The sequence below is a fragment of the Chelmon rostratus genome, chromosome 6, assembly GCF_017976325.1.
Source record: "Chelmon rostratus isolate fCheRos1 chromosome 6, fCheRos1.pri, whole genome shotgun sequence".
In the NCBI taxonomy this organism is placed as follows: Eukaryota; Metazoa; Chordata; class Actinopteri; order Chaetodontiformes; family Chaetodontidae; genus Chelmon; species Chelmon rostratus.
In genome coordinates this window covers 10,470,656-10,493,126 of record NC_055663.1, presented here as the reverse complement: position 1 = coordinate 10,493,126, position 22,471 = coordinate 10,470,656, and the positions used below count along the sequence as shown (strand labels likewise).

Genomic DNA, 22,471 nt, shown 5'->3' with positions numbered 1-22,471 from the left:
CAGACAAGTAAAGTTTACCTCTTTATAAAACTCAAATAAGTAGTTGTATAAATGTACACAAGCTTTGGTCTGAGCCCCAGCATCACTGATGTCAGCCAGATCTATAAAAGGAGCAGTGATGTACAATTGGTGGTCAGGTCACATGATTAAAGATGCTCCAGCAAGCCAAACGGACTTGTGTGGAAGCCAAGATCCCAGTTGTTGGTTAAGGATCTCAGCTGCGAGACCAAAGTTCATGAACAGGCCGTAAAACATATGTTAACGTCACTCCTTAAAATAAAAGTAGTTTTTAGCAGGAATCTGGAACGCCATTACAAAACAGCTGAATACTTAAGAAAAATGAGAAACCTCTTGGTAATGACGAAGGTCAGTGCAAAAAAACAAAACATATGTTTAGACATAGTATATAATACATAACTGAATGAAAGGACAATATAAACATGTTTGACTATCAGGTCCTTGTACAGTATATTATGGCTCAACTTCCATTTCTCAAAAACCTGTGCTCTGACACCACAGTCACTGTCAATGGCTCTAAAACATGGCTGTGCATATGAATGAATTTAGCTTGATTCGTTCACCTCCTTCCCCAGTCCGTGTACAGTACACAACAGTGTAATACAGGCTCCTTCCTTGTGTTCTGAAGTCCAGCTTACTGTGTCTTAATATAGAAATCACTATGTGCACATTCATGAATAGGAATTATAGGTAGAATTTATGCCGCAGTCAGAGCTAGTCCCCCTCAAGAGCCTTGCAGCAAATTACTGTCAATCTGTAACACTTCTGGCCACTAGATGGAGCTACTCTTCATAAATATTGTTGCATGGATTTTTACTACAAGTCAGTCTGTGCTGATATGTTGAATTCATTAAATCCTCCTGTTAAGTCTTATACTTCCACCTTATTTAGCCTTGATACATGCATCTATATGAACATGAAACAATATATTATTGCTGTGAAATCAAGTGTTGCACAAACAGATATAACACTGACATACTCCTTTGAAACTGACGGCATCCTAAAGAATCAATTTAAAACATTTAATAAAGCAGCAAATACCCACAGAGTACCACTGCTACCTGCCTGGGGGGAAAATGACCTGGCTGGGTTTTATGTGAATGAAAGTAGCTTCAGTATTTACACCAGTGATATATTGCACCATTTCTCCTTCTTGTTGCTGGTGCTTAGAACTTCTTTTCAAAATTTGTATGCAAACTGCTTTGGTGCAACCTTGTTTAGTGCTCCTTTGTTTTTCATTATTGACCTTAAGATGAAGTAAACAAACCATGTTATAGTAACACTTACTCATTACAGTTTGACATACCGTAAATACGTGTGAGCCTGCTCACAGATAACCATAAATGCAGTTTGGAAGTACAGGCTTTGGGTGCTTTAGCAAAGATGGCCTAACTGCAGCCTCAAAAGCCCTTGTGTTAGAGTTGCTGCCCTCAGTACACTGTGATCAGGTTAAGACACTTTGTTGGAACAAACTGGAGATGCAGCCATGGTGAAACATGCAGCTGGTATTAGATCACCTTATTTCACATTACCATCTAATCGAACTGAAAACCAAATCTGATCTGACACACCAAGGGCATACGAGTTAATACACTTACTTTTTGTGCAGCAAATATAAATCAGACAGCAGTTTTAAATACAAATTTGACACTTGGAAAAGATAACTGCCCTTGCAAAAACAGTGCAAGTATCACAGAAATCTGTACATATCAATGAAAAACGTCCTCTCTCTCTCTCACACACACACACCCCCACACACACACAAGCACGCACGAAACCCTTTGACACACCGAATAGCTACTGGCCTTATACCTCTTCATTGGCTTTGAAAACTAATCAAGCATTAACACAGAGTCCGAATCGTAATCCGTGACACTTGAATGCAACTTGGAAACTTCAAAAGGTCACTGATTTTGGCAGTTGCTGTCCACCTGGAGGCATCCTGCAAAAGTCTGGGCTGGATCGGACCAATGGCACCCCTACTGCCGACTGTCCTGAGGGCCTGGAGTGACCTGGGGGAGACCCGGTGTACAACAGAGGTGCTGGGAAAGCAGAGCGGTCCCTGGGGCCCCTAGAGAATGGCTTAGAGAAAACAGGCGAGGTGGCTCTGTGTGTGTCAGAACAGCTGGAAGCACTGCACTGAACGGGGGTGAGCCTGTCAGCAAAACTAGGTGGAGGAGGAGGGATGATGGAGTCCTTCACCCAGCTGTCCTCTCCTTCGTATTCTGGCTCTTGAGGCAAACTGGGAAGAGCGGACAGCGAGGGAGGAACAGGTGAAGGCGAAGGAGGGATGAACACGGGGGGTGGAGGCAGAGGGTAGAGAGCAGGGTCATAGTCTCTGCCAATGATATGTGGAGGCTTGCCGTGCACGCTGGGATCTTCTTCAGGCGTGGAGCCCAGCAGCCTCTCCAGATAGCGGTCTTCTTCGTCAACCTCGGAAAGGTTGTCATACTGGGAAGTGTTGGAGGGTCGCCGGTCTCCCGCGGTCACCGGGACGTAGAGGGAGACTGGGAACTTGGTTGGCTTTGGAGGAGGCAGTCTGGGAGAGCAGGAGGAGGATGTGGTGAAGGCCCGGGGAGTGGAAGGCTTTGAGGGAGGTGTTTTTTTCTGTGTGAGGTTGAGAGACGTCGGCGGCTTTAGGCATGGTTTTGGAGGTGGCTTCATTTGAGTGACCAGTGGTGAGGCTGAGCGGGGGGAAGGGGAGCGGCGCTGGATCTCTGGGCCAGTCCCTAGGCAGGGTGGTTTGCTATCCAAAGGACTTTGGTCATTCTGCTCAGCGTAAAAGAAAGGTGGAGGTGGCAGATCTGGAAGGTCCATGATCTCAACCTCGGCCTGCAGGGTAAGAGCATCCAAAGCAGGGGGCTCATAGGGTGGAGGCCAATCCACAGGGGTCTCTGGGCGTCCAGGGTGGCTTTCCTGTTTTCCCTCATCTTCGGTCTGGCTAACATCTGTAAGACACTCCTTCACCTCTCTGTCCAACCCGAGCTCAGCACAGGGCTTATCTACTTTTGGAGGTAAGGGAGGTGCTCTACAAGGCCTTAAAGGAGTAGGAGTTCCTTGTGTGTGGACTACAACTGGGTCAGGTGAAAGTGAAGGAGGTGTTCTCGAGTCCTGGGGCTTTGCAGGAGAAGGGGTCTGGTGTGGAGTGATGCTGTCTGTATGAGGGGGGTCTGTATTGGGTTGGCTGTGGGGCTCCAAATTTATTTTTACTTCCAGAGGAGAGTCTGGCTGCAGAGGCAGAAGGAGAACTGGCCTCTCTTGCCCCAGAGGTTTCTTTGGCAGCTCCTCTGACTTGGCTAAAAAAGGAAATGGAGGATATTGAATTCACTGACAAAGGCAAAAAAAGATAATTTAGGATGTATCAGACAAAGAGGTGAATGTAGCTAAGAAGAATAAAAAAACAAATCTGCACCTGGAGGAGGTTGGTCCAGCTTTTTACTGCGAAGCTCAGACATAGCGGCCTGTAACTGTTCAACCACCACATCATCAGGCAGGAAGAAAGAAACAGCCAGCTGCTCCTGGAGAAACTCCCTCAGGTCCTCTAACTGAAGCTTCTGCAGGCGCTCTGATTGGACACGCACAGTTACAGACACAAAACAGTTAACTCATAGAACGAGGTATGCAAATCTATGAGGTTATGCGGTCAGGTAACCTCTGGATGTGCTGGGCCATGAATAGACATTACATTGTTAAAAACAGTACTTCAACACAGGCCCAACTTTAAGACACCAAGAAAGGAAGAGGCCTGTCAAAACAGTTGTTTTGCAAGAATTCAACCAATGTCCTGAGGCAATTCTCGTGCAAGCGTCCAATGAAAAGTCAGCTTTCGATTCTTCTCCACAGCAACCGGCCACTTGCATTATGTAAGCCACCCAGTTAGGAGGCAGCTGAGCGAGAGGCAGCGTGCGATGTAATCCTCACTGGTACAGCACCAGCAGCTTTGCTTGGACTGGGGCACGAAGCCGATACTCATACTCACTCTTGTGTAACTTGAAGGTTGTATAAGCCATGGCATTTAGCATCTTCTCTCCCTCCAATATGTAGATGTCCCATAAACGCAGGGTGAGGGTGAACGGGGTCTGTTACGTAAGACAAAACAGCAACAGAGAGTCAGGCTGATTAAAAAATCATAAAACAAACTGAGATGGTGGTTCTGTGTTCAAAAATAAAAGCAACAGAATGCACTGTGAACAGTCCGATTAATGACAGATACATCTTGGATTCGATATAAACAGCAAAGATGTGGAGATGGAGCATTCATGCAGTTCATGTTCTTATGGAAATCTAAATACTCACTCTGTCAATGAAGCACTGCAAAAACCATTTGGTGGTGTAAATCCCCGTTGTCATCTGCTCCTTGTCCTGTGGGGTGAGAATTCATGACAAATAGTCTCTGTGAGAAGTCACTCCTCATAATCTGTTCTCTAATAAATCACTCTTTCCAAATAGTTGGACTCTGCATGTGCAGGCCTTAGCAACAGGAATTAATCAAATGATGAGAAATGACCCGAATAAATCGGCTGCAGCCCTTCTAAGCAATCAATTAGCTCCATGTCTCTTTCATGGGCAGAAAGCATGCGCCACACAGATGTGCTGTAACTTACCAGGTGTTTCTTCAGCTTCGGCAGCATTTTGGAGAGGATCAGCTCGTGGTGGGCCTGGAAACGCTGCAGCTTGGGAAATCCCGGGATGAAGAACCCTAGCACAGTGAAAAAATAAATCAGCAGGCCATAAATGGTGTGTGGTAAGGCTAGCTGTAATGGTATTTAGAAATGAAAAAGTATTTCCCCCTCTTAAAGGACTTGATCTAGCGCACTGAGACATGACAAGGTCTGTGATGACAAGGTAAGATCTTCAAGCTTGAGGCAATGCTCATTAATAAAAGGCCAGTTGCAATAAAAACTTTGTATGCACTTAGAAATTTGTGTACACATTCAAAAACCTGTGTAAGCACAGGACATTAATCAGCTCAAGCTTTTTTTTTTCATCTGTCTCCAAGTCTCCCCCCCTCTCTCACCGTGCATGGCATGCTTGCTGTTGGTTAGGAGCTGGGACAGAGCCCAGAAGGCATCTTCCTCATTCAGGTACATGAGCAAGATGGCAGCGATCTGACTCATCCCCTGGCAGTAGCTCACCTCCTGGGGGAACACAGGGGAAGAGACAGGTTCAATTAAACAGAATGGGCAAATGAGAGGAATTATTCATAATTTAATAGAGCACACACATGCAGGCGGCGTAGGGGGGGTGCGGGGGAGCAGAGCACCTGAATGTCTGATGTGGTCTGAAAGCAGACAGTGGATGTGTGTGGCTATACTGCACATGAGGAGCTGCAGACCGTCTATATTATAAACACTTTCACCAAAGGTTGTTCAAATATTTACTGCAGCCAAACATACAGTGCATTCTCAGTCATGTCATGTCTTCAACTTGAATTACCGCCAATTTGACTCCACGATGATTCAATGATTTACACTGAACACATCGCCCTTGGCAAGCACAGATACACAAAACCTGATGCACATTTGGTATTTGTCCATATTAAGGCCGAATTATTGCGCAGCTAGAAATGGACATTCCAATGTATCCTTTCAAGGAAATACAGTAAATATAATTAGGTTACACTGAGGTTAAAGTACACATTCTCCACATTCTTCTCTACCATCACATAGGCAAAAGGACAAACACAGACAACCCCCTCGCTCTTTCTCTCTCACTCTCTCCTACTGACCCAGTTTCTTATGAGCAGTGTGTGAGAAGAGGGGAAAAGGAAAAAGGGAACAGCACATGCCCATTTCCTCTGGCTCTAACACCTCTAACGTGCGGGACCTGACTACAGAGCCCAATCAGAAAAACAGACCTGGACTATGTTTGTGTGTGCAGCGATGTAATGTTCTGTACATGACTTTGGATGGTAAAATTTCTATCGCTACCAGGCAGCAACAATCTGTGCTTATACAAGACTGAACACATACTGATTAATCTGAAATATGCTGAAATACAGGCTACAAACACATGCTTTTACTGTATTTCATTAAATATGCGTTGACACAGAAAATTCCGATTGGGTTGTAAAAGCCAGATTTCCCCCAACTGAGACAACTATGGCTTATAGTGGAGAAACTGCAAAGGGACTTCAAGGCACTTTAAAGAACACGCCAGGAATCATCATTATGTGTGACATCAGCATCTACAACTGCCTATCAAACACATGATACAACTCCAGATTCCAAAACAGTTGGGACGCTGTGTGAAACATAAATAAAACAGAATTTGATAACTTGCTAATGCTTTCTGACATCTACTCAGTTGAAAACAGTACAAAGACAATATATTTAATGTTTGACCTCATCAGCTTCTTTGATTTTTGTAAATATCTGCTTATTCTGAATTTGATGCAGCAACACTTATTAAACAAGTTGGCACAGGAGCAACTAAAGACTGGGAAAGTAGTGGAACGCTCCAAAAACACCTGTTTGGATCATTCCACAGGTAAACAGGTTGATTGGTAACAGGTGACAGTATCATGATTGGGTATGAAAGGAGCATCCTGGAAAGGCTCAGTCGTTCCTGTGGCTCCTTCGAACTGTTTCCTTGGCTGTTAAATGCCACGTGGTGTCAAAGAGGAACTTGGTGAACAGTGTAAGCACCGAGTATGGCTGCAGGTTCACTGGTGGTCCTACTGTTACAACTGTGTTGCTGTGCCTTAAGTCAGAGCCACACTCATAAATAAAAGACATCACCCAAGGCTCTGAACAAGGACGAGAACAGATGGGTTTAAAGTGCTTGGCCTGTTCGTTGCTGCATGGAACGCACTCAATGGGCTTGCAGTTATTGCGCCACTGATGTGCTGCTTTTGCTGCGCAGCCAGTGTATACAAGACTCCTCCACATTACGTAACACAAACACACTTAGGTATGCACACATCTGTACACACATCAAGAAACTTACAGTGTTGTAGACAGAGTACGCTGCTAATACGTGGAACAGTGCCTGTTGCCTAGAGAAGGAACAGAGAAAACACAAGTTAAAACGAGGATCTGGTTTCTTAGCAACAATCAAGCAAGCTAAGACAGTGTCGGACCACGGTGGAGCTTATTAAATGAAAAATCCCGAAACCCACATGAGTAATGATTTCTCAACCACCTCATCCTGAAATTAAGTCCATCAATCAGCAGGCAGACTCAAAAAAGCTGCAAATAATTCTGGGGGGGGGCTGACAAACCCCAGCAGCGTCGTCTGTTCTGAATTTATGTTTTTAGGCATCAGTAAGGTAAAATCTACAAGATTTTCAGCACATAATTTCTTCCAAAGCATGCAGCCTCCAATGTGTGCTGCGTGGCTGATTACATCCAGAGTTGCAAGTGTTTGCAGCTATTGTGTGTGTGTGTGTGTGTGTGTGTGTGTACATTTGAATGTATGCGAGCAGAACAGGGGCATTAACAAATATAATGTAGACGAGGGAGGATGTCTCCCCTCCAGGCCTCTGTAGTAAGTGACAGAGACAGGAAAGGAACTTTAAATAGCTGTCAGTGTTTCAGTGTGAGTGGGACAGCTGTTGACTTGCAGGGAAGGAGTGGGCAGCCAAGCAGGATGGAGCTGTGTTTTGGTCTGTTTGGGCTCAGTGGCTTTGAATTGAGAGGGAAGTACGATACAAAGAGCGAGTGGAGAGCACTCAGTCACACACTCAGACAGTTTAACTGACAAGGATGAACCGGCAGCTCTCACATTTTCAAAACTCACAGCTGTCCCACACTGAAGTTTCAGATTGTTTCATTTTTCTTTTTTATGTATTAGAATATCATCAATGTGCTGTCTCAGATGTACACTTGATGTCAGTGCACATTTCTGTATGAATACCATTTCCTGTGGGGCTTTGTGCACTGACAGGAAGGCTAATAAAACAGAGAGGAGGAAACCACCTTTTTGGTTTTGTGTGTGTGTGTGTGTGTGTGTCTGTGTGTCTGAGTGTGTGTGTGTGTGTGTGTGTGTGTGTGTGTCAGGCTGCCTCAAGATTTAAGCCAGAGGTCACACCCTGTAAGAGACTTCACAAGGGCAAACCAGAGTATGTGAGGCGAAAAACAAAACCAAAACAAGAACTCTGGACATCTGTATCACACAAAGGGGTTTGAGGACATTTGTTATGAAAGCTTCTTCAACTGTGTCGGTAATTTACAGGCTAAAGGCCAGAGGAGTCATCAGCAGTGTGCTTGCTTAAATAAACATTCAGGATAGGTACACATCACTCAAAGCTTCTAATGTGGCTCCTCCGTGTGCCAATGTTGCAACAGTTTAAAGAAAGGAATAAAGAAATCATCACTGCATCACTAACATTTGCAGAGAAATTGAAATAAAAGCGGCTCCTCACAGCTGACTAACGCTAAGAACTCACTTGACTCCAAAGCGGTCCATGAACATGATGTGGTTCCGGAAGGTTCTGTTGACGTCTAAGTCTATTTGTTTGATCTCTGTGGAGAAGCTACGAGCCTGCTGCTTCATTTTCTGGAGCATAGAAAAAGGACAAGTGTGTTACAAAAACTCGACGACGGTCAGCATTGTCCCTTTCACAGTATCCACATTTTGAGATTGATACCTCATATTTCCCCCTGTTATCCATCTTGACTTTCTCTATGTCCAAAAGCAAGGCCCAGGTCTGGCCTCTCAGCTGCAGAGGGATTCCTTTATACACACGCTTCACCAACTGAAAGTCATGTGACAGACATATGAACAGACATGAATAGAGACTCTCTAAACATAGAGCGACAGTCTTCCCCACAACAATCAGAGGAAAGAGACAGAGAGTCACATATAATGGCATAAATGCTGCTTCACTGGACATAGCCTTATTGACTTTCTTGTCTGACAAGGACGTATCACATGCTCTTATGCATTTGCTTTAACGGCCTACAATGGAGAGGAGGGAGGGACAAGGGAATAAGATGAGGTTAAAAAGAGGAATGGAAAACAGATTATAAACAGAAAAGGAAGCAATACGTCACATAGTTGAGTTGAAACATAGGGAAGCGAGGGCTAAATCAAGACAGCATGTTGGTGTGTGAGTGCTTCACTGCTTAGTTACACACCTTTTCACTGTGCCTGTACTTATCCCAGTTCTTCACCATCTTCAGCCACTTCTCCACTCGCTCTATCTCCTGCTGCTTTTGCTGGGGAGAGGAAAGGCGGACATGCATGTAGTCCACTGCGAATGTGAAAGTGCGGAAATGTAACGCATGTAAGGCCAAAATCTGGACTTTGTAAAGTTGATACCTTCTCTTCAAGCGCACTGGGTGTTGGCAGCTCTTCCTCACTGGAGCACAAATGAGAAATACACAACATGTATTCGAAAGAGGGACACTGAGGGGATAATCTAATGTGTTTAGCACTAATGTGCGACACCATGATAAAGTGAGACGGATGAAAGAAAGGAAGTGGGAAAGAAACAGACACCTAGAATTCAAACTACTACGAGGAAGCTGTCATAGCTTTAAGTCGTGCAACTTACTGCAGGAATCCGAAGCGGTCAGTGACCTTATAGATGCTGTAGTCAGCATCCTCCCATGGGTCAATTTTGACACCCTCCTGCCTGCCCTGAAACACCACAAATCACAAAGCCTGATTAGGAAACATTGCATGCAAAATAAGCCATTGAAAAACTACACAAAACTGTGTTTTGTCCTCCATATGTCACGTGGTTCTCTTTTTTCCTTGTTCCTAATGGATAATTTGAAAGTGCTTTAACCCTAATTTGTGAACGACCTGTGCAGCATTCACAGTTGATGCGTCATTAATTGATCCTTCCTTGTAATCGCACTTTCACTGTTGTTAACAAATTGATTCTGAGCTCATACATTACAAGCACCACTCAGGGCCTCTCTAAACAAGAAGACCATCAACTTCCCTGTTTTGATGTATCAGATACACCTTGACTGCATTTCGTTGAGGAAATATTGTTCCAAAAGATCATGACTTTTTTAGGTAACAGGAGGCGTTTTAGGTTGGACTTTCATGAACTGCAGTACACGATCTGTGCCTGATATTTGGCAGTGTTCGAATTCCGTCCCAAAGAAAATCTGGTTGGTACAGACAAACGCTCAGCTGTGTTCCAAATAAACAGATTCTTGAGATAAAAAACCTCTACTGGATTATTAGTGTTTATCATAAAGGCCCTGAGTATTGTTAGGGGTAGGTGACAGTATTCCTGTGCACACACTTACCTTGTCATATTTAGTGATGATTTCAGCGCGTTCCTCTGCTATCAATGTGTCTATGTCCTTCTTCATGTCCAAATCTGGAAGGAAGCAGACAAAAATGTCTATCATCAGAAGTGGCACCAATATTAGCATTAATATTTGTAGCTTGTGATTTACTGGTGGTTGTTTGGCTATTCCTCAGCATAAAATGGATACATTTTCCTTTAACGTCATAGATGCAATAAGTCTGAGGGTGCAATTATTATTTCATTTATTTTTTTTATGCCATTATTTGATAAGCCTGATGCCTACATGCATTAATGTTGACGAACGCTATGAGTTATATTCATTAAAGAAATCTTCTTTAATTTGGAAAAGCTCAACAGAAGCATGTACGTAGAGGATAGATTCTGACCGGACCTGCAGATGGTCCTGTGAATACTCGTTTGTTGAGAAGGGTTCAATTATGTCTACCATATTAACTGGACACATGCTGTTGCTCAATTTCATATATCTCGTCATCAAATGAACTTAATATTACTGACTCCTTTCCTACATATTAACAAAACACCCCAAAGGAACAGTTACATGTATGAAAAAATGTATAAAAAGACAAATTTGACATATCAACCATCATATCCATTATTATGCTAATGCTGCGTACCACATCATGGGCTGATCATGGTTACATCATGTTTTGTGTCTTTAAAAATAAACTTTGCAGGTAGCATGCTGGAGACTATAAGGAGCCAGAGTGTGAAGGCAGAAACCACAAGGCCATCAGCAACTTCCTGTTAGTTTGCCCAGAACTTCAGAGGACAAAACGGTTGATGAAACGCCATCACAGTTCACAGATTAACAGTGTGAAGTTATGATTACAGTATACTGAACAATACTCAACATTAAAAAGTGTATTTTACATCTCACTGAGGATTTTACTCTATGCCTATTAATAAGATGCAGACTTTGTGTCACTCTGTTAGCAAGCAGTGGTATGCAAGATACCCAAAGAAAGGAAGAATTCAATCACAGCCCAATAAGTCTCTATGTGACTGTAGACTCAAACAGATCTATTACTCTGTGATCAGTGGAAAATGCACATAACTAAAGAAGGACAGAAAGCAAATCTGTGTGTCATTACAAGGCTATTCAAGGGCTAGTCCCATGCAGACAGTAAAAGTAGGCCGGTGGGTCACGAAAGGCATGTATGAAGTGTGACACAGAGTGACAGTCATGGGACTTTAAGCCTCTATGTGCGTGTGTGTGTGTACACGGATGTAGTTATCTGTCTCCCTCCCTGTGTGCACACAGGCACACTGGTGCTAACTCACAAAAGTCAAGAAGCAATAAAGTGACAGACTGGCCTGAGCCTGTGAGGAAAGATAACTGCATCCAGAGCTGTTGGTGAAACCAGAACTCCAGTGCCCCTGGAGCCTCACCCCCTCCCTTTCTCTGACAGTATAACCCCTACCTGACCCCGATCTGCCCCTCTAAGCCTGTCTCTGGCCTTCCCTGGGCTGATGTGCTCTGGCAGTGGGCTCAGCTGTTAAGCAGTTGTCGGGGCTGAATAATCGCCCAAGAGAGAACAGCTTCAACACTTGTTTGCCAGGTCAGCATCGCAGCCTGATGCTTAGATATGAAGAATATGCCAGTTATGCCTAGCAGCCACTGTGGATGATAGGAGATAAAAGAAAACAGATACAAAATCCAGACCAGTTGCACCCTTTAAAAGCACTGTCGGTATTGAAGCATCAGGATTAAGGACCTGCTTCTATCTAAGGAACAAGTTAGACAAGAAGGGCTTTGTTGTGCTGCAACCTTAAATGCTGTCACGGGACAGATACCCAAGCTAAGAAAATTCAAATCAAAGCGTAAGTCTTTGAACAGACAAGAAAGGCAATCGAGATATTCTAGTATTTATATAACAGAGATCTAAACGGCTTAGAATTGTAAGGTGAGGCAGAGCATTTTAAACAAAATTAATTTTCCCCTAGGACAGTCCAAAACCAACATGATCTACATGCCAGCCTATTGTGATGACTGCTGTGCTCTGAGGAATACTTTCACTGACGCCTGACAGCATGTGTAGCCAGCTGAGGCCTCAGGCATGCCTTGCAGCAACAGGTGGGAAAGCACCTGCCCCCTCGCACAAAGACCCTTTAAGTCTTCCCTCGAGACCCTGACGCCCTGTGCTGACTAGGACACGTTTCGTCTGAAGCGATGAAACATTTTCCCAGCTTAATGTACACCTTGGTGGCAGAGCAGCAGGCACACTACACTGACAGATATGTAAAGAGGGTAGGTGGTGAGGCATCACATTTCAAGACATATACTTCACGTTTGTTCAAAAATTGTGTTTGTTTTGGTTCAGATGTGATTGCTCTTTCCATATATTTCTAGACACAACATTTACACTATGGGCAAGTGAGAAAGCCAAGCTGAAAGTGTAACTGTCAAAGGAAGACCAACCTTCTAATGGAAAAAACTAAATTGAACAGGGACTAAACACATTAATGTTAATTTTGCCTCTGCTTGACTTATCATTTAGGATGTTAGTATTGATGACTATTTCCTTTTCATCAGGTACCAAGTCCCTCAACCACATATTCCTGATCTCCAAAACCCCAGCATCCAGTCTTGTCCATTAAAACAACAGCTGAGTCTCTTGTCTAACAGGTGGTCAGTGAAACCAGACCACTGAACAAATGGCCTCTGCTGTTCTATTCTTTCCTTTTTCCAATTTCCCTTTTCTCATCCATCTCAGGTCAAACTATTTCGGGCTTTTGAGGCATCAGCATATTTTTCTGAACAGCTGAGTAAGATGTCTGCAAGGCGGTTCCATTAACACGGCTCTAACCTCGCCTTTTGTACTGTATATGATACGATCAGGGAAAAAAGCCTGCCTAGTACTTCACATGCAGGCTACATTCAAGAAACTGCAGTGTTAAGGCACAAAGAGGCACAAAAAATAAGTTGAGAACAGTAATTTTCTGTATGTTGTTGCCCTCTCTAGAGGTGGAAGTATGGTTTATAAAACACAAATGTACTTGTTACAATATATAAGTGTTTATTAATGCATATTATGTCAAAAATGATAACTCCATCTGTGTGCCCCCAAGTGGAGGCTGGTGTAGAAACAGATAATCAATGACAATACAGCAAAACACAGTTGTAATAATATAAAATGTGTTTTCATAAGAGAATTTGTATGTAGTGAGTAATACTGTACATAAATAAACACATTAAAAATGTCCTTATTTCTGCTTAATGTTAGAAACTAATTACACATGTTTATATACACTCAGAAGTGCTAAATAGTGGGATCTAAAGCAAGGCCTTACACTAAAAATGTTTTTGTTAGTGGATAGCTAAAAACAATATTTACATCTGTGTTTATGCTACGGATCATCACTATCATGAAATAACCTCTTATTTTCTTTTCCTGGCTATAATTCTCATGTAAACGACGAATAACAAAAGTCCAGACAAGACAAGTTGGTCTGATAGTAGTGGATTAAAACAGAGGCGTTTTTCTTTCAAGCTGCATGTGGGGGATTGTCAGCTGTTTTTAAATCACTGTCTACTAAGTAAATTGGTGTAAAAGGTCTGTTATGCTTCTTCTTTAGATCCCTGCTGCTTATTTCCTGTGTTGAGTCTCTAGACTGCTGATAGTATTGTGGTGGGGTCAGGAAGAAAAGGAAACCAGTGACCACCACTCCTTCAACAACAGGTTCAATGAGAACTGCAAAGAGTGTGACAACAAAATGCTCCAACCAAGGAAAACCCTTTTACCGCCAAAGCCTCAAATTATCCAGACTTTGTTTCTGTAGTCAGCAGGAAAGACATGAGTAACACCATAAGGCGGTCAGTTCGCATTAACACCACTGGTATTTTGGTTGTGAATCACCAACAAAGCCGAGGCCGTCCTCAAATGGCACTCTGTCAAAAGCATTACATCTTGCTGCTGGTTCAAAGAAATTTACTTAGAACAGTTCTTTTCAAGTGGTGACTAGAAAGGTGGTCAGTTGTGGTGGGGATCAGGGTGTCAAACAGATGAAAGCCAGAGGAAAAAAGCTGGTAAGCAGCAGAGAAGGTCACAGAGTGGGAGAGAAATCACGCAAACAAAGTTAAACTTCACACCTGGGGGAGCTGGGAGTGAAGAGACATTCACACATTTTAATCCGTTCATGTTCAAAATGTGGGCAGAACGAGGCAGAGGTGGTGAGAAAGTGGTATGTTTAGACAGTGGGCTGGAATTTCAGACAGCTAAAGACACTGATAATGCAGTGAAAAACACTTAACTGCATGGCTAAATTTTGATTACCTGGTTGCTTACAGGATACAAGGCCTTGAGCCTGGGCGACATCATTTCCTGTTTTGACATAGAGCTCTAAATCTATCTTGCCTATATAGGTTCTCAGTGCACTGTTGTAACCACAAACAGCTTAAGCATTCTGAATCACATCTAGCAAATAACAGAACAGAAATACAGCAGTCAAAACTTCCGTTGCAGACTAATCACCAAAATTTCCTATCTCCAAATGTCTTGCATTTTGGTGCCTAGTTCAGCCTGGGTATGACCCATGCGTCCATGTGTCATGGATAAAGTCACAGATATTGAGACTTTCATGAGTCAGAATTTATTAAGTAATTTTATTACAGAGAGCTACAGTGATTAAAGCTGTACGCCTGACTCTGCATGAAAATCCAAAAGGCCATTTATTCCTGTCTAGGAGCTTCTTAAGATAAATGGGCCTTTTTTTGATTAAACAGCAACTATTTTGATAGTCAATTACTCGGTTTGAGTAGTTTTTAGTTTCTGTTTTTTTCTCATCTGTGACAACAAACTCAAAATCTTTGGCTTGTGGAAAAACAAGACATTTGAGGACTTCATCTTAGGCTTTGGGAAACACCGATCCAATATTTTTAACCATTTTGCACATTTCACAGAATACTTAACAGCATCGACAACGAAAATATTCATTAGTTGCCCTGGATTATTACACTGAAATTTACACACTGTGCTGTATTTGTTTACCCAATTTTACTGAGATGATAAAGCACAAGTCCGATTTTACTTTTCCTTGATCCATAATCATCTCTCCTTTGGCTTGTAATCAATCTTAATCTGAGCTACAGTCAGATTTCAGGCAGAAGATTATTAAAAAACAAAATCAAAATGAAATCTTGAGATTAGGAGGAGTCTGGCAGTAGTCAACTAACTGTGGGAGCCTGGAAACTTTTGAGTACAGCGAGCTACACTGGACTGATGATGGGTTAGGTAAGCGGCGTGTATTTACATTATGCGTGCATCATTGGGCAAGCATCCTGAACTGAAACTTGTAAGTGAAACTACATCAGGGTGTGGAAAGTTTATACCAAAAGAATGATGGACAGAGAGACGTTTAACTGAAGTTACTGAGTTTGAGACTTCCTTCCACACCGTTTCATCCTACTTGCAGATGTTGCATTGAAACCCCAAGGGACAGCTTTATCAAATTCTCAGCTCAATTTTTTCATACAGCATCTTCTTTGTGGATGGCACTGTGTCCCTTTTTCCAGACTCCTGATAGCGTGACGAAGGAGAAGACGACAGATGCTTAGTTCTCTGTACCACTGAGTGATTAGTCAATGCTGCTTGGTCAGCCTAGGATGCTCTGGCTCTGAGATCAGACAAGCTCAGGCCATGCACTCATTCAACCTGGTTAACCTCGCAGAGCAGACTCCCATACCGTGCCTCTCCTATCACACATTTGTGTCATTTATTATCAGCATGTATTATGAACCTTCATCTGTCCCACACGTGCTTAGATTACCCTAGGGTTGAAAATTACCACCCACCAAGAACAAAAGGCATGTAAGAAAACACCATCTTATTTTGATGATTTATAAATGGACCAACCAATCAACAGAATAACCTTATCACATGTGTTACATGCATCTCTAGTATACCAGCTAAATGTGATAGCACAGTGATACGGTAATGTTAAGATAGCATAACACATTAAACTGACTACTTTTGGAACCGTGGTTGTTTTGTACATCAGTACACCAGCAATTACTGCAGTCATTACAAATACAATTCACCAAAATGAACGTCAAACAGTGACTTGTAATGTGCTCTGTGTTATTATTCCAGACGCTACATTAGCTTAATACCATAGGCTCATGGTGATTGTGCACAACAAGCATATCATTCCAGTACAGAAAAGGAAGGAGGCTAACAAGCGACCACATGGCTCCAATTTCCACATGAAGAAGTCTGAAGTCCCAGATGGCTTCAGAGCTCCAGTTTTTAATGGGTGTCAGACACACAGAGTGTGCATGTAGGCATGCATGTCCAAAAGAAGCAGAAAATGGCAGAGAGAGAAACTGAATCATTGTAAGAGGTGTTTTCTCTATTTTCAGCAGAATGAATCAGAGATGTTTTATTTGAGTAACAGATTTCTTGGTGCTTCACTGTATAGGGGAGAAGGAAGCTTCAGTATTAGTGATAAAGTAGCTCCTGGTCCAGCTACACATATTCCTACACTGACTGCAGTCAAGTTCACCCCTCAGGGACTAAGAATATCACAAAGTCACCCCACAGGAAATCCTTGCAGGCTGGTACGAGATGTTCAACAGCCGTCTCTTTCTTTACAGGAAGGTATGGAGTCCAGATGGAACTTCAGAGACACAGTAGAGCTGCACAAACTTAATAAGTTGACTGTGGGCTTAAGGCGCTAGTTTAAGCCAGTGTGAGTAAAGTGTACAAAGTGATAAGCAAATGGTATACAGAACATGTTCTACTAAGTTTTAGCTTGTCTGCTGCAATGACCAGTCGCTACATACACAACAATATACCCAGAGACGTCAGTACCTTCACTCTCCAGTCATATAGCAAGGGCGCAAATGTACAGATGCAAAAACCCCATGATACCAAATGTGTTTTGCAGGTGTGATGGTGCATGGACAATGGCCAATTGTTTACCCTTTCCCCAGTAGTTCCTCTCTGAACTTATATATAGTGGCTATTCACTCACAGCAAAACATGCCAAATAGTGTATTAATTAAAACTACTCCTGACTGAGCTGAAGCAATCACTGAGAGCACAAAAAAGGCAGTCAACTTAAGAACAGTGAGAAGAGTGATCTTACATTAGGCCAGTGAGAGAAAATTGTTGGTAAACCTTGACGGCCAGCCACAAAGTCTCCTCAACAAGAGATTCCTTGTCTTTCTTGCTGTCTGAGCCTCTCTTTCCTCCGTCTCCCTCCGATTCTTTTGTATGGCTGTAGTGTTTGTGTTTTTGCATAGAAAATAGCAGCAACACAGAAACTGTGTGACCCGGGGGCGAAACATCCAGAGCACAGGGACTGGGGAAAAGCACAAGGCTCAGAATAGCTTGCTGTTCCCAAGGGGCTTTTCTGTCCTGCTCCACTCTGTATTACCACTGTCACACTGCCTTATCGTTTTTTTTCCAAAGTTGAGCACAAAGAATGAAGATTTGCCACCAACTCTCACCCATCCCAAACTACTGTACCTAACCTTTTCCCCATCTTAAGAAAGGGAATAGCATGTTGGAGTCTGAGGAAGGGGGCTCTGTATCATCCTGTATCTGACTCAGCCTGGGAACTGTCTCTATCCTTGCTGCTGTCTCCCTTCTACCTGGGGTGGGGGTGGGGGTGGGGGCTGGAGTAGCAGGCCAGCCAGCCAGTCCTTGTTTCCCAGAGTGGCAGCACTTTTTCGAGGGCTGGTATGAGGAGGACAGGAATGTCAAGGGAACAGTATTCATAAACACAAAACCACAGGACCCTGCTGAGAAAGCCACAGTCTCATAAATGGATCCTCTTCCTAGCAAGGATGGAGCCATAATAATAGCAGTGAAGTCAGAGGAAAGCTCTCGCACAGAGTATAAAGTAATAGTGCTAATACTTCATATAAGCTTTCTAAACTTACATTTGAATATGATGTTGAACAATCAATAATGCATGGTTAAAAAATGCACAAGGGAAATACACAACGTTTAGGGAAGTTATGCAACCTCACACTGACTGTCACGCTATTTTTAAATTCCATTTTGTATCTATTTTCTAAAATATCCACATATCTTTTTGCAGCACGAACCTCCTTCACTCACCCAAGATCAGGCCAGGTGATCAATAAGCTCACAACAACATGAGATCTGATACGTGCTGTTCTACAAACCCTGCACTGCAACATGGTGAAGCACTTGTTCTTACAATGCCAAACTAAATAAATAATTCAACAAGGTGAGCGCATACAACGCGTGTAAACCAATAAGTAAGGCCCAAAGTCAGCTGCTCTCGAGTCAAAGGCTAAGCAAAAATTCTGCCATCTTTCAATGATGGACACACCACTGGTGATTTAGCTATCAAAGAATTCATGTTCAAATTCTGTCTACAAGCACAGAAATAGAGGATTATGGTACATAAAAGGGGAGCGGCCTTGCACTGGAGAGAAACTGTAATTCCATCATGTTTCAACAACAGAGAGAGGTTAAGTATTTGGAGCAAAAACAAATGTGAAGTGGCATTTAAAAAAGACACAAACTGGAGACAATCATAGAGGGGAAATTCCAAGACAGCCCAATTTAGCCTTTATACAAATGCCCAAAGACAAACAACTATTTGGGCTATTATCCCATAGAGCTATCACTCATCTCCTCAGTACTGTGGCTATTTTCAGCGTGAGTGACAATCTACAATCTCAACACAAGGGTGACCTCAATTTCACTAATGACAGAGCGTGGGGAAAAGGTTTGGCTAATTTATAGACAAACTCAGCTCATGCAAATTTCACACTGGTTTCTGGCAGAGCCTAAATGTAGTGGACCAACACACGAGTGTGCAGGATGATTATCACTGTGTGTGGCAAGTAGGGCTGCAACTAATGATTATTTTCATTGTCAACCAATTTGTCTTTTAACTGATTAATTGATTAACATTTAGCCAATGAAATGTAAGAAAAACGTGGAAACTGCTGATCACAATTTCCCATATACCACGGTGATGTCTTCAAAATTGCTTGTATTGTCTCACGAACAGTTCATACACAAAGGGATTCAACCTACAATGATGTATTTATGATGGTATTTATTTCTTAATTACTTAAACAATTCATTTATTATCAAAATTGCTGGTGATTAGTCTTCTGTTCAATTATGCGTCTAATCACTTCAGCACTTGTGGAAATTCTTAACAGCTGTGAGAAAGAAGGCGTCTATACACTCTGCATATCTTGTGTATGAATATCCTATAAAGATATATACTAACAGTGACGATCATCATCATTGCGGTGGGAATAACTGAGCATTAGATCAGAAAGATCATGAGCCATGTCATGGGTTCAAATTGGCCTTTCTGTGTAGACTTCGCATGCAGTGTCCGTGAGAGTTTCCTCCCACAGTCCAAACCACATGTAGGTTTGTTGAACTGGAAACTCGAAACAGCACGTAGGTGTGACTGTGAGTGTGACCATGTTCCTGTAACAGACTGACGACCTGTCCAGGGTTTACGCCTGTCTATTGCCTAGTGCATGCTGAAATAGGCTTCAGGACCTTGACACCCTGACCAAAATAAGTATGGATACTGACATCTGAAAAGACAACACTGAAACTCTGAAAAAACATTTTATGAGTCACGCAGCGGGTTTAAAGCCTCTTTGTCGTCTTTATGTTGGGCAAAATGCTTGCCTATCTGGTGCATTTAGTGACACTGGTGCATTTGTAGGCCTTTGACATCTATCATAATGCCGCCATTCAACCCAACAAAAAGGCTATTGATGGCTCTTCACTGAAATAATATTATCACAACAGAATACAATGAAGGCTGCTGAGTGAAGAGAGATATAAGAGAAAGCCATAGGTGGACCTTTAATTCACTGAGAATGAGACATTGACATTAAGTCATGAGAAAACTATTAATTGAATTCAAATTGTGTTTTTCTTCTCCAAACTATACCTTAATACTTGCAATGTTTTCATGGAAACATTACATCAATGCCATTTGATGCCTCAAATGAAAAAGACTTAAATCACCAAACTCTGAGAGAACAAAAAAAAGGCAAATGCTGCTGACTGAGGCCCATTCATGGGAATAAAAACAAAAAAAGGGGCTCACATGCTCTGCCTCACACGTGGCTCATATCCTGTTGGCATCAGAGAGGGCAGTCACATCATTGTTCAAGAGCACATTCAAGGGCTTGGAAGCTTTCAACAAAAGTTCAGTTCACACCCATTTCTTAAAGTTAATGTTTTTATTTTATTTGACAATGAAGAAAAAATATATATTACCAAGTATGATATTATAAATACACTGATCCAATAAGCATATACTGTATATTGGACCACTATTTTTTTGACATTTAAAAAAGTTTCCTGGTTTGAACAGATATCAGAAATTAAACCATCTGACACCAGCAGGAATACAGAGCAGAGAGAGGAACAATATGACAGAAAACAAATGCTGAGGGATGGGGGAGAGGGGCTCACATGCTGCTCACCACACAGAAGTGCAGCAGTGCTGTTACCTTTCCGGTGTGCGGCTTCTCCTCAAACAACTGTCACCACACAATGTAACACACACACACACCAATACACAGCAATACACAGCAATAAAAAATACAAAACGCTCCAAGTCTGGCTATGCTACAGGCTTGTGGACGAGTAAACGTACAGGTAAGCAAGAAAAAAAGGAACTCATTGCAATTAAAAACTTCTAAGATGACAGTCTGTGGACTCTTGGACCTTTTTTGAGGTTATTAGATCCTGTGCATCCATAAGCATACGACTGCAAACATGCATGAGCACAAACACACAATAACTCCTTCTGAAAACATTATCGGGCTCCTACAACTTCCCTCACATGCCTTCACACACAATATTGTCAGTCAATTAGTGACAGTGCATATTTACCATGTGGGGAAATGGCAGGAGACAATGTGCATCTGCTACATTACAGTGAAAAACAAAAACACAATGGGGGGGATGACAATAAAACAATGACCACCAGACATCTGGCAGAGGATGACAGCTAAATCCTGCTGGAGATCTTTCACTCAGTCTGTAACCTCCCCCACTACATACATACATGAACCAGCGAGACGCCCAGTTAACCTTCCAAAGGGGGGCACGCATGGCATGGCATGACATACAGACCAGTAACTGCCCTACTTCTGGACGCTGGAGCATCTGTGGTCTGTGTAGGGTAAAATCCTGTTTTCCCCAATGACAAGAGCAATGTCTCCTTTCAGAACTGAATGCATAGCCTGATATCTCGATCATACGTACAGTTCCTGATTTTGACACTTGTCTCGTACCTGCCATGTACACACTAATCAAATGCGGAACTGGATGCCAAGACTGAAAACAGATTGTCTGTGCATGAAGCCAATTCTCAAACATCAACCAAAACAGGAAACACACACTGTTTACTGAAGTGGAACACCAGAAAATTAAGGACAGAAAGGCAGATCTCATCACAAGCACATTTCTCGCCTTTCTAGCCTAGCTAAGACTACGTGCCATTTAAGCGGCGGAAAGCCCGTGAAGAGTGATGCAAAAACAGAAATTCCCCGAGAGATGCGCTCATTCATGATCCTCACCACAGAGGGTTTGTTTGGCGAGCCATCTACTCTTTCACTACAACGTCTGTTCCCAGAATAAGAACCAGCATGAATCCTCATTTCTATAAATCATGTGTAACGTTACGGGGAGCACAATAACTTAACGCTATCCACAGCTGTACACGCGCGAGGAGCTCGTACAATTACTAGGCACCGCTTCCTTTATTGGTTTTTTAGTGGATTGGGCAAGTTGTAAAAACACAAAAGGAGCAGATAAAGAGATCTAGGCGTCATGTCTTTTGTGGCCACCCTCACAGTGCCATTCCCATTGCTAAAAACAGTAAAGTGAGTGAAAAGTAAACAGTGTGGTAGAGACGCTAACGTTCAGTACTAGCAAACCGTCGTCGCTGCTTACCTTCCCTTCTTCTGCTGCGCTGTACCTACAAGTAGAAACTAAATCCACTATTCTCATTCTCTCCCTCGCTGTCCAGGGGAGCCGTCACCCAAACGTTGTCACTGCGCCGACCACTTGCCCCCGACTGTCGACTAGCTTCGCTGGAATCGACGCTGGTCAAACGGACTCAGCCCCCAGCCCAGCTCCACATGCCTCGAGCTGGCTGCAGCTGCTGGCGGGCGGCACACCACTGACAGTGCGACGCACGCGCACGAGCAGCAGCGCGAGGCGCGCCTCTGACCGAGCGAAA

At 42.9% G+C, this 22,471-nt stretch overlaps 1 protein-coding gene across 1 annotated transcript; it reads right to left on the bottom strand.

Annotated features, from left to right (window-relative positions):
• Positions 1-9: 9 nt before the first annotated feature.
• On the bottom strand, positions 10-22,398 carry si:dkeyp-19e1.3 (USP6 N-terminal-like protein). The gene is made up of 14 exons (XM_041939806.1): positions 22,183-22,398; positions 10,230-10,303; positions 9,518-9,603; positions 9,283-9,322; positions 9,099-9,179; positions 8,609-8,716; positions 8,408-8,517; positions 6,967-7,015; positions 5,036-5,156; positions 4,623-4,717; positions 4,315-4,380; positions 3,998-4,097; positions 3,431-3,583; positions 10-3,314 (listed from the first exon to the last, which is right to left on the bottom strand). Exons 2-14 carry the CDS (start codon positions 10,293-10,295, stop codon positions 1,915-1,917), a joined length of 2,475 nt encoding a protein of 824 aa, XP_041795740.1. The 5' UTR covers positions 10,296-10,303; positions 22,183-22,398; the 3' UTR covers positions 10-1,914.
• Positions 22,399-22,471: the final 73 nt, after the last annotated feature.